A 15,422-nucleotide genomic window follows, 5' to 3' on the forward strand; every position below is an offset into this window, starting at 1 on the left:
TGCTTTAATTTTATCGACTCTTTTTTAGAATTCCACCGTGGTCAGTCTCAAGTACTTCAAGGAGACATGTTCTTACCAGCAATGAGAGATTTCCAGGCACAGGCTACATGTAGGTTAGCGGAAGCGGAGGATCTGTTCCAAGATATGAAAACTAGAGTAAGTTTCCAGACTGGTTGTATACAATTGCCAAGTTTTCTTTCACCCATTCACTGAAATTTCTGCGGATAGTTTGACCGAGCAGTGAGGCTGTTTGGCGAAGATTCAGCAGGCGTGCAGCCAGACGAGTTCTTTGGCATTTTTGAAAACTTCCTACAAGCGTTAGCTGAAGCCAGACAAGACGTGGAAAATATGAGGAAGAAGATAGAGGAAGAAGAACGAAGAGCAAAGCAAGAACAAGAGGTACGTAAAATGCGAGATACTCGTGTTGTATTTCTTCTGCGCTAATCCTTAAGTAATCTTATTCTTTGAAACGATTTATATTAGCTTCGGAAGAGGACAATGGAAAGAAAGAATTCTCGCGAGGGAATATTAAACAGTATCTCCTTGAGCAAAAAGAACGAAGCCAATAGCAATGGACAGAACGACAATAAGGGTGAATTCGATGACTTGATATCGGCTCTTCGAACCGGCGACGTTTTCGGAGAGGATATCGCGAAATTTAAAAGATCAAAGCGCAGACCTGTGACTCCGAGCGGCCAAGAATCGCGAAGACACAGCGCGCACAGAGAAGATTCCAGGGAAAGACATTGAAATCTTTTATGGAATTGCTAGTGACGTTAACGTCGTTCGAACCATTTTACGATTTAAACAATATGTGATAGAAAGGAAACACGAATGTTGCGTTGAAGGAAATCAATTCTCCTGTAGGAATAAAGGAGAGAATCGAAATAACGGATACGTTAAGTTGGAAGCGTGTAAATAGAGTAACAAAATGAAGACTACGAAACTTTTATTTTTCGTAAATTCCTTCATCGATTACGTAGTATTATCTTCGGATGTAATTCCTGTTTAATTCATTATGTCTAAAGTCTTCCTAATTCACCGATCGTGATTCGTTTGGTGCATTATGTTTCGTGAAGTTTGTTCGATCATAAATTCTGAATATTGTATACACCTTATATTCTCAATCGAATCTCATGTCTCGTTTTTGCAGTTATTCCTGCACATATCTGACACTGTGTTCGATGTTGCGTAAGAAATACGGCAAAGAAATATCCAGGAATACGAAATCGTGCGAGAACGCAATCTTTAAATTGACAAGACCAAAGCGTCGTACGATTAACGATGCCTTAGCATACTCAATTTCGATATTTTCTCTTTTTTTTTTTTTTTACACAATGATAACCAAATAGAATTTTGTGTTTTTATCATCGTATACGTCGATTAAAATTAAGTGACATAAAAATTGCGAAATCGAGAAACTGAACGAACGCAAGTTTGTACATTGTTAAAAAGCGTTTGTGTTACGAGTCAGGCAAGGGTATCACGCGATAATTTTCTGTATATAGTCATTATGCGTTTGTTCATTAAGGTAGTCCGCGTTTAACGGCAGCGATTTGCAAAACTTCGACGAAAGAACATCGTAGCGATCGGACCAAGGAGAGGTAACGAACAGAGAGAAAACGCAACGCGATCCTAAGAACGATAGACTTGATACAATTTTGAAAAGACTTCGATTTTCATACGTCGACGAATATTCTTACCGAAATTTTCGATGCTTTTTGAGAACAGCGTGTTCTTTTTATATACTGAGAAACATACCAGAGAGGGCCATTGCATACTTGCAACTCTACTTCAGCCTCGGGAAACCTACAAGTCTGATTTTGTATTTTAGAAAAGGACCTAATCATTAATTAGATTATTTAGAAGCTCGTTAATAATTGCCGAGTCGTTGATGGAATTCGTGTTAGTTTTCAATGTGTAGACCAGAGAAGGCGAAACGATTAGACAAGAGTTCGTTGTATAGCAGTCGATGTTTTGTAAGCTTTTGTATTTTTGTAAATATTCAGTATCGATGTCCTATTCTTGTCGATGGCGGCAGCCCGATAATATATTACTGCGTCCTTAATGTCACATGTATTAATATATAATATAAAATATACCGAATAAACGTGAAATTCAAATCTTCACTAGCACTTTTTTAATCTTAATTTTTTCTTTTTTATTGGTCAGGTAGCAAATAATTCTTTTATTTGAAACAGCTTCCAATTTTCGTTCGTTAAATATTTTAGTCTTTTTCTTCTCTTTTTTCGATATTAATCTTCCGTGATTCAAGAAATACCGGTTGCCGATAAATTAGCGACGGGTGAAGAGTGAACTTCGATAGGATGTCCGCAGGACAAGCATGTGTACTGATTTCCCTGCGTGTCCATAGATGTCGCAGTGTTATCGAATACGAAGCATATGCAAATAATTTTTTACGAATTGTTACTATCTATACGACATCCGTAAATTATTATTTTACGTATGATTAGTTAGAAACTGATTTTTGTGACGAAGTACGAATTTTTATTTCGAATAACACTTGTCAAATCTTGGAATAGAAGAACCTACATTAAACGTGGCAACGGGGAAAAAGAAAGAGAAGCGAAAGAAAGAGAATCAAGCAAATAAAATAAAAAAAAAAAAAATTCAATACTAAATCCTGACCATATTAACGATGTTCGGGCATTCGTTAAAAATTTAGGCCGCTGACTTATTTTTATATCGCCCTGTCTAAATTCAAACTGCGCGATAATTAATAAACTTTTAATTATTTTTTCGCGTCAAAGGACTTTCTATATCGGGTGCCATTACCGTCAGAAGAAAAATTTCACAATACATCGAAGCCCATAATTCGTTTTTTTAAATGAGAATTATCGAGTGCAGTTCAACGCGTCCCCTGAAAAATCCAAGGGCATCATTAGACGTAATTGTTGGCCTTAATGAAACAAAGTCTTGCCGCATCGTTAATATAGCGAAAGCAGAAAGCAGTTTACTGTTTTCATTTCCATGCAAGTTGCTTGAATATTTTCTCAAATAACTCGAACGAAATTATTGTCTCGTCTTTAATGAATACCCAGTACTGAAATCTCAAAATTCGAACTATTCTAGTAACTTCTTTAGGCAAAATAACGTCAAAGAACGTAAACACAAGAGATAAAAGGAGGTAGGGTGGTGGTGGGGAGAGCGAATAATAAGGAAACAATGCGGTATCGTTTTGTTCAGAAATTTTATTTATTACATACACTAGCCGACTACTATGCATGCGTTGGAGCATTCGGATACAGGGAATTCGCTTGAGATCCGAAGCGCGTTGTTAAGTGTGTCTTACAAACAACAGCAGTGTTCCTTTCGTTACCTCCATTTTCGTTCCTGCCTCAATGTAGCATGTGGTTACCTCATCCCGTAATTGTTTTGTTTAAATTATAGTGCGTTACGTTATGTGTTATAATCCGGTGGATCTAAGACGAACGAAACTCTTTGCTGGTTGAGATGTCCTTCGTCCTTACTTAAATCGAAGGTTTATTCTCGCGTTGAGAACGAACAAAACGTGCAAAAGTGACGCGAATCAGAAAGGTAATTAATGCTTGAAAACGTGAGGTGCACGATCACGAGATCGACTGTAAACACAAAAATCGCAAAGAGACTCGTCCGGCTTAGGGTGCCTCGTAACCACATATATTCGCATTTATATTTTTTTATGTATATTTATATATATATACTTTGTATTTATATATATTTATATACAGTGGGCAGGAGCAAGGTAACGGTGCCAGCGCGGCGCGAACATCGTCCCCGAGGTGGAAGAATAAAAATTACACGTGAATATCTTTGTGGAAACAACGTCTACTTTAGTAATTGCTTCTTTGTTAATAAACAGGATGCAAGACGAGAGAAACTCTTAAATATACTATCGAAAAATTTTATACTCTTTTTACAATTTTTTTTAACAATTCTCTGTGCCAACATTGGTATACCGAAATTATTCATCTTGATCTATGAATCACGTAACGAGTAACGAATTAATACGATAATTATCTCTATGTGGTAGAAGGTTCCATTTCTTTGGGTCATGCGGTTTTGAAATTTCGCGTTCGTTGCAAAGATGCACAGAGAATTAAAGATCCTCTCGTTAACTCGTAGATTGCATCCTATTCCGACCAATTTTAGTCAGCTTTGACCTTTCTTGTCCGACCGTCGACGCACCATTACCCTGACAACCACCTCACATAATTGTATCCGTAAATAAAGTATAATGCCTTATCCAGCTAGAACTTATACCGATATATTGCACATTTGACAACAGTTACGTCTTCTTTAAGTACTTGAGTATAGGAAGTGTTCTCTAATAAAGATTTTCCGCTGCACACACACACACACACACACACACACTCTCTCTCTCTTTTTCTCTTACACACACATATGTGGTATCCGCAAAAACATATCTCTTTCTTTCTCTAGCACACGTACGCATGAGCTCAACACGTACTCTTTAATGATCAATTAATCCGCAGTTGTGGCATCTATCGCAAATTTTCAAACGATTTTCCAACTTCACGTGAACTGGAAAGCATGTCGCTTCGATGCAACGTCACAGAAGGCGTGTTCGAGGCGTCGAAGTTCGATGTGTCGGGTGATTTTTAGTTCGTAAACTCGTCTCACTCGTCATGGTAATTTATTTAGCTTGTTGTTCGTTGCAAATCATTCCGGTGATCTCCTAAAGGCGAAATGTTCGTTTCAAGGTACGCAGGCATACTCACGCGCTCACTTTCTCGCTATCTCTTCCTCTCTTGACTCACTGTAATTAACGTAATCACGATGCAGCAAACACGCTCCTCCATACATATGTATATATTTATACTCGCACTATTTAAAGCGGCTATAACTCCTAATTAGTTGTTCGCCTTCCACTTGGCGTCGATTCATCTGCGACTCGCTCGCGCAGATACCCACCTGCCGTAAGTTGCCCGTCAAATTTCCACGATTTTGACACACGATCGCCGATACGGGAGGCTGTTTCGAGGTGTAAACCTCGAGGAACGCAACGAATCGCGAGAACGAGTCGCTGTCGACGGGTGGAAGCGAGCTTTGTCACACCGCGATCGATGATTCGTCATTGTACTTGGCCGTCCATAGGCCACCGTTTCGTTGAATGAGGACCGACTCGAAATAATTCTCGTTGTTCGTCCCCTTCGTGATCGACGCTTCCTCCTATCGTCGATTCGTTCGAAGGTGAGACGCGAAATGCGAGAATTGCGTAGGCTCTGCGCGATATCGATCAGCGCTTCGATGATTTAGCCTGATCGTTCGAACGCGAACGATTCGTATTCGTTGTGTGTATATGTGTGTACGGTATATGTTGTCTGTACAACTGTCGTATAGGTACCTTTTATAGACGTTTACCCTGATTCGTCGAAATTAGACTCGGTAATGATATCGCGAAGCTCTGCGACTCGAGGAAAAGACGAAGAACAATTTTTGTGGCGACCGACTAGCGAGTCCGTTGACGCGATCTCTTCGATGAGCTTCCATTTCCTCCGAAACTCGGTCGCGAGGATGATTGGCAAAATTTCTTGCTGAAAACGTAGCGTTTAAAGTTCGAACGAGATTGTTCTCTAAAGTATTGAACGTCTTTTAGTTCCGATGACTCGTGGAAGGAATGTCGAAACGGTGATTAAACGGAGGCATGAAGCGTGCTGGACTGCGGGCCTGCAGGATACGAGGTGCTGGTAGGCGCAGCCGTAGGTTGTAGACTCAACTGCAGCTGATGTTGCTGCGCTTTCGCCCTCAAACAGGCGATGCTCTCGTTCCTCAGCTGTTCCGTATCCTGAACGATTCCTGATAAGCAAAAGTTTTACGAAATTAATCCAAGTTTCGATGGGTATCCGTTACAAAGAGTCGCTTTATCCCTGTTTTTTCCTTTCCACGAGCAACGAATTAAGAACTTCGAACGTTCCTAATACCTTTCGTGTCGTGGAATCACGACCCGTAGATGCGCGAAATGAAAAGAATTCGAAGGTAATTACCTGACGACGAAGAAGGTCCCATACCGTCCTGACTTTCCTGTCCGCTCTCGGAACTGGTCGGTCCACCTTGATGATGATTATGATGGGGGCTGCTTCCGCTTCCATTGTGATCGTTTCCGCTGTCCTCTCCGCCGGACTTGAGATGTTCCGCTGCTTCGATTGACTTCCGGTGCATCCCTGCGGGGCCACAGTCAATCAGTTCTTGATTATTTTCGATATCTTGACTAAAGCTGCTCGTCTTAGATGATTGAGCTGACAGAGACGAACAGAAAAACAAAGTCGAGACTTGTATATTTTCTGCAAGGGCGGGGCATAGTTCTCATTAAGCATTGCTTACGACTTCAACAGTGTTACTTTTAGCAAAACGAGTAACCGACGAGTCGATCGATAGATTATTTTAATACCCCGTATTTCGTTTCTTAAAAATGAGACATCAGAATCATCTATGAAGTTAGCAAAACTTAATGTTTTTGTTCGTTCAACAGTCTAGGAGAAAATTTTCATGATTTTTACCTAGCAACCATGGCGCTACCGACTCGTTCTCCTTGGCACTTTTCAGTATAGTCTCTGGAAGCGGTAGAGAGTGTCGCACCATTGCTCCGTACAGGCCATACTCCGCCATTATGGTACTTCTGCCCCAACACTTCTCAGTTTTACGCCATTTTGCTCTCCGATTTTGGAACCAGACCTGAAACGACAAATTCGTAACATTAATTTCGTAAACCTATAGTTGGTATCCTTCTACGATGTCGAGCGAAGGATAGACTCAACGTGATCCTGAGCGTGTCGTAAAACTTGACTAAGGCATAACGCATATGAAAAATAATCGATATCAGAATGTAAAAGTATGTAAAAAAAAAAGAAGGTTGTCTCGAGGCGAAAGACACCCACGTCAGGGGGATCGCGATCCATCCTCGGGAAATACGTATAGTCAATGTTCCCGCAAATTCACGAAGCAGCAATTTTTTAAAGCAACGATGAGAAAGAACGAATACAGCTGGAGAAAACACTATGACTAATAGTGGAAGTCACATCAAGTGGAAGACTACTTATTAGCAGCCCATTATGGGCCTAGAATTACCAAGCCCGACAGAACTTCACCGACGATGTATTTGGACCCACTTGTCCGTTTAATGATCATTGTCTACTAATTGGAACACTATGAGCGCGACGTGCGATCAGTTTCATGCGTGCGGTTCCACGGCAGTTCGTAGTTAACTATTCCGCTTAAACGATCAACTTGGAGTTCGTTATCCTGTTTTTCGCGGTTCGGCATCCTGTTAGACTACTTGTTAACAATTCTGATCATCGGACCACCTAGAGAGGAGTCACGTGTCGTTTTCTCCGGTCACGCTCGTATCCCCGTACGAGTTTCAATTTTAACGAGCTCCATTTCCAACAAGTTTTGCACATTACCGTCTCTGAACTAAGCAAACTAATCGTAACTGAGAAGTTAGTAATTGTAATGTGCAGATTAGCGTTCGCTTCTCGTACAAAATATGTTCGTGTTTGTTGCAATTTAAACGTTCAATTCCGTTGTATGGTTATTGTTTGATAACGTTTCATGACTGCAACTTGAGACAGTGTTTTATACGCCCCCAATATTAGCTGTAATATAGAACGAGTGGAAAATGATATTTCTATATAACCGGCGATGGTGGATCGCTATTTACATATGTGCGAGATTTCTCTTTTACGTTTATCAGTGTTCAAATCGAATGAAAAGGTTATGAGATTTTACTCTCATTTCGTATTTAATTCGCTTCTATTTAATCGAAAAAAATGAACTGTACATTATTCTCGTCGCTTAAATTATCTCTAAAACGCCACTAAGAACAGTTATGAAACTACGTGTAATGTATTTTATTCAACAATATTAAATACGTCAGCGATAGTCTTCTCGTAGCCGTAATCGGCATACGTGATCGTTCGAGGATGTTATTTAAAAAGACCTGCACACGCATCATTTGTGAAACGTGTGTACAAGGCAGACGCACGTGGGGGTGGCCTGGGCCGGAGGCCAGGGCGTGTACCAATTTGTAGCAACAATGCTAAAGTCACCAGCAGAATTGGAACGTAATTCGAATGAATGGAAATGCGTTGCCCTGTCAATTTGTGCTGCCACCCCGAAATTATCTTCCGCCTAGGCTTGAACAAGCTGGCCGGCCTTTTTCCCGCGACCTACCTTCCCCTACAGGCGCGAAAAAATACTCATGCAAATGTTGCCCCGTTCTCTGATAAAATGCGCTTTTGTCTCATTGATAAGGAAAAACGGAAACGGTCGGCCCTTTCAAAATTTAATCCGTCTACGAGTCCCGCTTTCCTAAAGAGCTAACGTTAATTCCACGGTAAAAAAAAAAAAAAACACTGACATTACCAGTGGTGTTTTTTAATTTTCGCCACTTGAGATCTTTGACATCGTCGATCGTCGATAAGATTATTTCACGATTCAAAGAAACTGCGTAATCGAACGTAATAGCCCGTCATTCCAGAAAGATGAAAGCGGAAAAGCAGATGAGAGAGTAGGATGTGGAGAAATGAAAGGGATTAAGGCTACATCGCGGAAATGGTAATGGTCGCGCGAAACGAGAGAATCCTGTAGGAAATCTCCCATTGATCGGAGGGCAGTCGTTCTATCCACTGACGCGTAAATGACTGTACCGATCATAAAGCTGTTATTCGATTTTCAAGTGACTTTACGACGGCGGTTGCATTCAATGAAGAGTTTAAACATCCCTCGAACCCGACCGGTTCATTGTAGTACCTTATCTTCGAGATTCTCTCCTTCGACTTCTATTTCAGAACAAACACTTGCCGTTCAACTTCTATTTCGTTTGTACCGTTAACGAGGATAAACCACCGAGGAGTTTGATCAGGAATAGATTCGTCGATGTTCAGAACGGGCAAACAATCCGAAAGAAACGACGACGAGATCATGTGATATGAGAAACGAGAAAGTGCGTGGTAATCGAAGAATTCGTAGAAATAAGTAACACGCTGCTTCCGACGAAAGCTCATAAAACGAAACGAGGAAAGAGTCTATAGAAAACTTGGCGACTAGAATCGGTAAAAGTTCGTCGAGTTCGTCGCGAATGACTCGTTCGGATGTTCGGGATCGGAAATCGCGTACCGGGATTATCCTTCGGCATCCTGGAATAGCTTACCAAGAGACAAAGACAGAGATATCGAAGTACGCTGGCAGAATGGATATACAGGCGAAGGCAAGGGTGGCAGAGGTTAGGGTCTGCATTGCAGAAGCAGCGGTAGCAGCAACGGCAACGAAGAGGAAGAGGATCCTTTATGGTGGCATTCGTCGACTCGAAGGAGCGAGAACTCCAGCGGTGGGCTTCTCGTCTTCCTTCTCTCCCACCCGCCACGTTCTTCCCATTCTCTGTCCCGCCACCCCCTTTATTGGCACACCCGGTATAATAAGGAGTGAGTTTGTATTTAGTCGGCCATGCGCAGTGCTGGCTGTTGGCGTATCATCGATCAGACCGGCGACTGACTATTGGACCAAAACAAGAGGATGAGAATGGGAATGGGAATAAAGAGAGAGGGACGGCCGATATATAAAGTGCGACGGGGAGAAACAGGGATAGCGGAAAGGGGCAAAGAGGGAAGAATGGAAGAAAAGAGAGGCAGAGTACCGAGTAGAGCAAGAGAAGCAGATGCAGCGAACGATACCGAGATGAAGAGAAGGACATCGATAGGAAGATCGAGGGAAAGACTCGAAATGAATACTACAGCGGCGTCTAAGTTAGGATGGTTAGTGTTGGTACGGAGTAGATACGAGGCGAAGTAAAGAGGGTGGATGTCGGGGGCTGCACCAAAGTAGGAGAAGAGGAACCCGCGGTAACTTGCTATGGATTACCAATACACCGATACAAGATACACAGTCGCGAAAGTCAGAGATAGCCAACGATCATACGAAAGAGAGTAAGCGAACAGGGCGTCGAAGAAGGAGGAGATCAACGGAGCAAGAGAGAACGGTAGAAGGAGGACGAGAAGAGATTCAGCTAGATGGTAGGGGAGTATCGAAGAGGAGAAGGGAGGGAGAGATACCGATAGAGAGAACAAGTTGACGGCACCCACCTGCCTGCTTCTTGCTGCAACACTCGAGCTCGATGCCAGCACGATGTATTGAAACTGAAGCTGAAGAGTTGCCGTCAGGTACTAGCAGGACGAGGGTCCTCGAAGGTCTACCTAACCGAAAGCTTTTTGATTTCCGCCGTGAAGAGAGGCAGCCAGCCAGCCAGGAATACCGCGCAGGATAGAAGAACTGGTGGCAAGGCGGAAGGAAAGAAAGAGTGGGAAAGTGGCGAAAGAGAGAAACGAAATTGCCAACGGAACGCAAGAAAACGAGACCGTTATTTTTCTCTTAGCAGTTTGGCCGATATTGTTTTTCGCAATCCGAGCATTCTTGCTCGACGAACGAGCTAAGAACACCGAGATCGGCGAATGCCTACCACCTTCGAATCGTCGCCACGCTAACACCTACACGCGCCGCACAAACTGATACTGTCCTAAGGATAATTGGAGATCTCGTTACTCCCCACCGGTAACTTCAATTTACGATCGACCGATAATGAGATATCGAGTTCTGGTTCTCCCTCTTTCGCCACTCCGCACTCCCACCGTTCCACGTGATCTCTCGAACCCCTGTTCAACGCCCGTATCGTCAAAGCTCAAACCGATGCCGAAACGTATTAGATACCCGTTACGTACTTATTAAACGCTTTCTTTCCCAAAGCTATTTTTCTCCTATTTTTTCTTCATCCCCTCCAATGTCTTTTGTCTTATCAATTGCTACACGTCGCAAAAAGGCGATCGTATTTCAACTTCGCGAAGGATCCTCGAGACGAGCATCTTTGCGATCGTGATAGCTTTATCCGAAGGAAGACTCGTGCGAACAAGAGAGACTCGTCGTAAACGCGTGACAAGTGGGGAAGCTATCGCTTATTACTGTACTGCATTGAAACTATCGAATCACACTATATCAAATATTCTTACAGATCGTTTGAAATGATATACGATGATCGACAGTGCGAATAATGGTTCTCTGAGTTCCCACAAGCTAACCTAGGGTGCCGGTAAGCCAATTAATCTCGTCCAATAAGAAACGCATGCGATGGACCTGCGAAGTCGCATTAACCCTCGAAAAACGCATCACTTGTTTGCGACATAATGCGCGAACAAGCATGTACGACCGTGCTCGTTGGTCATCGGCCAGCAAATAGTTCGGTTAGCTGAGTGCATGGGGTTCAGGGATAGACCCCATGCTGCGAAGTGGCACGCGCCGGAACATCATTAGGTGGGACACTTGCTGGACGGAGGACCACGAGAAGGGTCCCGGACGTTAATCATGACTTAGCCCCAACAACCAGAAAGGATCTCGCAAGAGAGTGAATTAATATCGACTAGATTAGAACGACGAGTGGTCCGCAATTATACAGTGAAGTTGACAATTTTCGATAGTTATTTTAGCACTTACGTTACTTAAAAACCATCAAACTCCGTATACAAGGTGTTACTCGTAGATTGATTATGTCGCTCGTACAGCGTGTTATCTTAAGTTAATTTTCTAGATTAATTCGATTTCCCACAACACCAAGCATCGATTAGTTGATTATCTGAGAATCTCTTGATTGGGACGATCGATCCTGTGCAACAGGAAACCCGATCAAGTCGTTACGCTAACCGAACGTTATTATCTAAGTCTTATTGGACGTGGTTTACATCTAAGAGCCGAGGATCGCATTAACAGAAATCGTAATCACGATGTCCCCTACGTTTAATCGCGCAAGGACTCCGCCACGCGCAGTAGTCGATCCGAACGAATGAAGCGCCAAACGAAAGGATCTTTCCTGTGGAACGAGACGGCCTTGGGAGTGTGTTAGGGGTATCGGACCAGTAATAACGGCGCCAACCTAGATCTCTATCCAACTAGAAACGTTAATTTTTCTAGAACCAGTTTTCATCTCGATGTGGGAATTAGTGTGACGCTCCTTAAATTAATTAACGTTAAAATACCACGCGTCTTTCACCCGCGGTTTCTTCTATTCGTGTCATTCTTCAATTCGCGGACCTGTTTCCTCTTCCTCTGTCTGGCTACAATTTTCAGCACGCAGACTCCGGGTTTCGATAGCGTTTCATCGGCGACGAGGGCGTGGCGAAACTTCGGTCCATGCTTCTAACTTAATTCGGTTAGTCGAGATTTATATCCGTATTCAACGGTATCCCCTTGCTCGCGTATACCCCGCTTCAACCCCTGATGCGCCTTCGAGATCGAGCGTTCGCCATTCGCCACCCACTCTCTCCAGATTTCGCCGTGGCGCAATGGGGTTTATTAGAATTTATAAGCGCTACCGTTGACAATCCTGCTACGCCCAAATTGCTAGATATTCCGCGAGTCCGATTTCGGCCGCGGAGAGACCCTTATTTATTTGCTAGTCGACGTTCGCGCCACCGACCGCTCCACATGATCTCGCTCCGGGGATACTCGAGATGCGCGTTATTGGTCAATTTTTGGGGTGGAACGCGGCCAACCGGAATTCATCGCTTTGTTTGCCGCTGGTTTTACGAGCTTCGACCGGCCTCCTTTCCTTTCCAAGAATCATCGACCTAAGAAACTGTCTGATGCGTACTGTCGTTCGCTAAATTATCGGCTGACGCGTGAACATCCTTCGTGATTTGTGCATCCTCGCTCCAGAGACTCCGTAGATTTTTGTTTTATTGGTTACCGAACACGTGGATATCTCAAACTCGATATTTTTTACTAAATACGTCATTCTTCGTCGAATATTTTATTATTCCATAAGTAGATCCAAGAGGAAAAATACAAGTGTCACTATATACTATATAGTTTCTCTGCGTACGAAAGATAATCGATATACTTTTTCGGATAATTTCATCCAAATTTTATAGCTCTTTGGGGATGTGTAAGCGTCAATAGGGGCGAACGCCACTTGTCAGTGTCTGTCTAGACTCGCAGAAGTCAAAAGCTCGCACCCTTCATTGGTAAAGATCATTTAATCATTCGGCTACGAGCGATAGAAAATTCATGAGCTCGAAGTCGTCACCGGCCACAACCCTATTATGAGGGTTGCAGGCTCCATGGGCTATTGGATTCGAAGGTCGACGATGTACCCATAGGTTTAGGCTGCTTTTATGCGCGTACGATCGGTCGCCTCTTACGACAGGATTAGGATCGTCCCCCGACGGGAATTGTTGCCCGCTGAATCACACGTGAAAATCCTATAATTCGACTTTAATTCCGTTCATTGGAAATTATTTCAACGTCATAGAAACAGGGAGAAACGACAGTCCAACTATTTAAATGGGAAGCGGCATTGTTCATCGGGACGAATCTTTTTTCGCGATTGGTTCACGATCAATTGATTTCGGAAAAACATTGTATCCTACATTGTTGCAGCATGTTGGAATTGTCACGTAATCGCGGGCTATTATACGTAAAAACGTTCTGTACCAAAAAAGCGGCCACGCGAAATTACGCGTGCCATTGAATCCGCGTATTTTCGAGTCGTTTCACGATTTACGATTACCGGTGCGTTGAAAATTTCTTTTGATCAGTACAATTCCTATTTTTACTAACAGCCTTATTTGCCATCGTTACCGAATCCATGAGCGTTCGCTTTTAAAAACCGCTTTATCGAATCAATTCCCTATCAAATTGTCGTTAAAATATAATTTGCCCATCCTATCGAAACTCTCTCGATGTTTCTACACGATCTTCGAAATATTAAAGCCTCGAAGCTGCCCTTTTATCCAAAATTTCCGCAATAAGCCATTTCTCGAACTCCATCGGGTCAGCTACGGATCAGCAACGCGGAAAATTCCTTTTGATCAGTGCGTTTTTCGGCGAAAAACTTATTTATCGTGATGGCGTGACGTGAAACGGAGCTCTCCAACCTCCGGAAGGGAGGGCGATCCGTTTTCAGAGAGGTATGCATCCACAGAGAGAAGCGGGATGAAGGGGCAGAAAGCGTGGGAGTAGGGAGAAAGATAGTAAAAGAAAAAAGAGAAAGCCTCTTTGCAAGGTTATATTTTTGTGAAACGTACTCGTCGCCCCGCTACAAAGGTTGTACCTCGCCATCTTCGTGCTCGCGTTGCCGCGGTCGCGGCTGGGAACGAAAAGCCGAGAAAGCTCGTTGGATTTTAGACGCAATCAATTTAGCCTCTGCCTTTGTGCGTATCGCGTGCGTGCCTGGCTGTTTGTGTGCGCCTGTCCAAGTGTGTGTCGGTGTACGTAAAGCTCATCCGAGGACACTGCGCTCTCGAGTATTTAATGCGTTCGTAGCTTTGTAACCCCTCCGGCCTGCAGTATACACGCGAACACCCTTCTGTGCGTAGCCTTTCGCCGCGAGTGTGCGCGTGCATCGCTTTCCTGTCGCGTCCGTGACCATCGAAAAGACAAAATCAATAATTGGCAGGGGCCTGCCTCGAAATTTCCTACCGACGATTTTCTAACCGGCACCCGTGAGTAATCACGCCTCGATCCAAGAGTCGAGCACGCGAAATCTGTTATGGGGGATTAGATCCGACTGTCCTTGCAATCCGGGAGAATTTAATTAAGTGACTAGCCTCGCAACGATTTGTCGTTTCTATGGAATTTATAGCCTGTGGGCTTATTTAATTCTTATACGAGCAGGAAGAGAAAGAGAGAGAGAGAGAGAGAGAGAGAGAGAGAGAAGAGGTTGGCATTAATTGAATACCGTACATTTGTTTTGGTTTGCTTATTGGGCTCCGTAATGTATAAACGAATGGACACCGAATATTGAAGCTTAAATTTGAATTTGAAAATTAACAATTAAAAAAGTGAAAAGAGTATTGGAGAAATTGAGGAATCGAACAAATTGAAAATTTAGATAAACAAAATTGAAAACTGGCGAACATCGATGCATTTTGTGGATGACCATATAATTTTAGATCGTACAATTGCTGACACTCTCTAGATGAGCTTCCAAGTGCAATAATAAAAAAACGGATTTTCATAATCCGTTAACGATGGTCCGACACGAAAATATTTATTTTACCCGACCGAGAAGAGCTAATTTCAGAGTTGAGCGCTGTTTACACAGCGTTAGCGCGGCCTTTAGAACGTGTTAACGTCTTCTCTAGGTACTCGAACTGGAGTCCTTCTCAGTCCTTTATCGAGGATATCCACCTGTCATGTCCCGTCTGTAAAGAAGAATTGAATTTTTCAGAAAACACCGAGCTGGCCGATCGTCTCTTTTTCCGGGCGAAATAACAGACAGCCTTTTACAAGACGGATAATTTCGATCAGTCAGCTGGTAATCGCGAAAACAAACAGATTTTGAAATGAAAAGAAATTAATCTCTTATTTCATTTATCGAACCAATGCAAATAGGTACATCGGATTTGTGCTATAAATAA

The 15,422-nt window shown here is 43.0% G+C and overlaps 2 protein-coding genes across 10 annotated transcripts in view; one reads left to right on the forward strand and one right to left on the reverse strand.

The window, feature by feature from the left end:
• LOC100650848 (disheveled-associated activator of morphogenesis 1) overlaps window positions 1-2,129 on the forward strand; it is a 43,642-nt gene extending 41,513 nt beyond the window's left edge. For all 6 annotated transcript variants that reach the window (XM_012312005.3, XM_012312003.3, XM_048409021.1 and 3 more), the window contains exons 10-12: window positions 29-156; window positions 229-399; window positions 484-2,129. In XM_012312005.3, coding sequence (XP_012167395.1) covers window positions 29-156; window positions 229-399; window positions 484-750 — 566 coding nt within the window. In that variant the 3' untranslated portion in view covers window positions 751-2,129. The remainder of the gene's footprint in view (window positions 1-28; window positions 157-228; window positions 400-483) is intronic.
• Window positions 2,130-3,194: 1,065 nt separating this feature from the next.
• Window positions 3,195-15,422, reverse strand: part of LOC100650965 (visual system homeobox 2) — a 50,558-nt gene continuing 38,330 nt past the window's right edge. For 2 of the 4 annotated variants that reach the window (XM_020864425.2, XM_048409023.1), the window contains exons 5-7: window positions 6,522-6,696; window positions 6,009-6,260; window positions 3,195-5,820 (exon numbers count right to left, since the gene is read on the reverse strand). In XM_020864425.2, coding sequence (XP_020720084.1) covers window positions 5,657-5,820; window positions 6,009-6,260; window positions 6,522-6,696 — 591 coding nt within the window. In that variant the 3' untranslated portion in view covers window positions 3,195-5,656. The remainder of the gene's footprint in view (window positions 5,821-6,008; window positions 6,261-6,521; window positions 6,697-15,422) is intronic. The other 2 variants (XM_048409025.1, XM_048409024.1) reach the window with 1 other exon arrangement.

This window comes from Bombus terrestris, chromosome 9 (assembly GCF_910591885.1).
Source record: "Bombus terrestris chromosome 9, iyBomTerr1.2, whole genome shotgun sequence".
In the NCBI taxonomy this organism is placed as follows: Eukaryota; Metazoa; Arthropoda; class Insecta; order Hymenoptera; family Apidae; genus Bombus; species Bombus terrestris.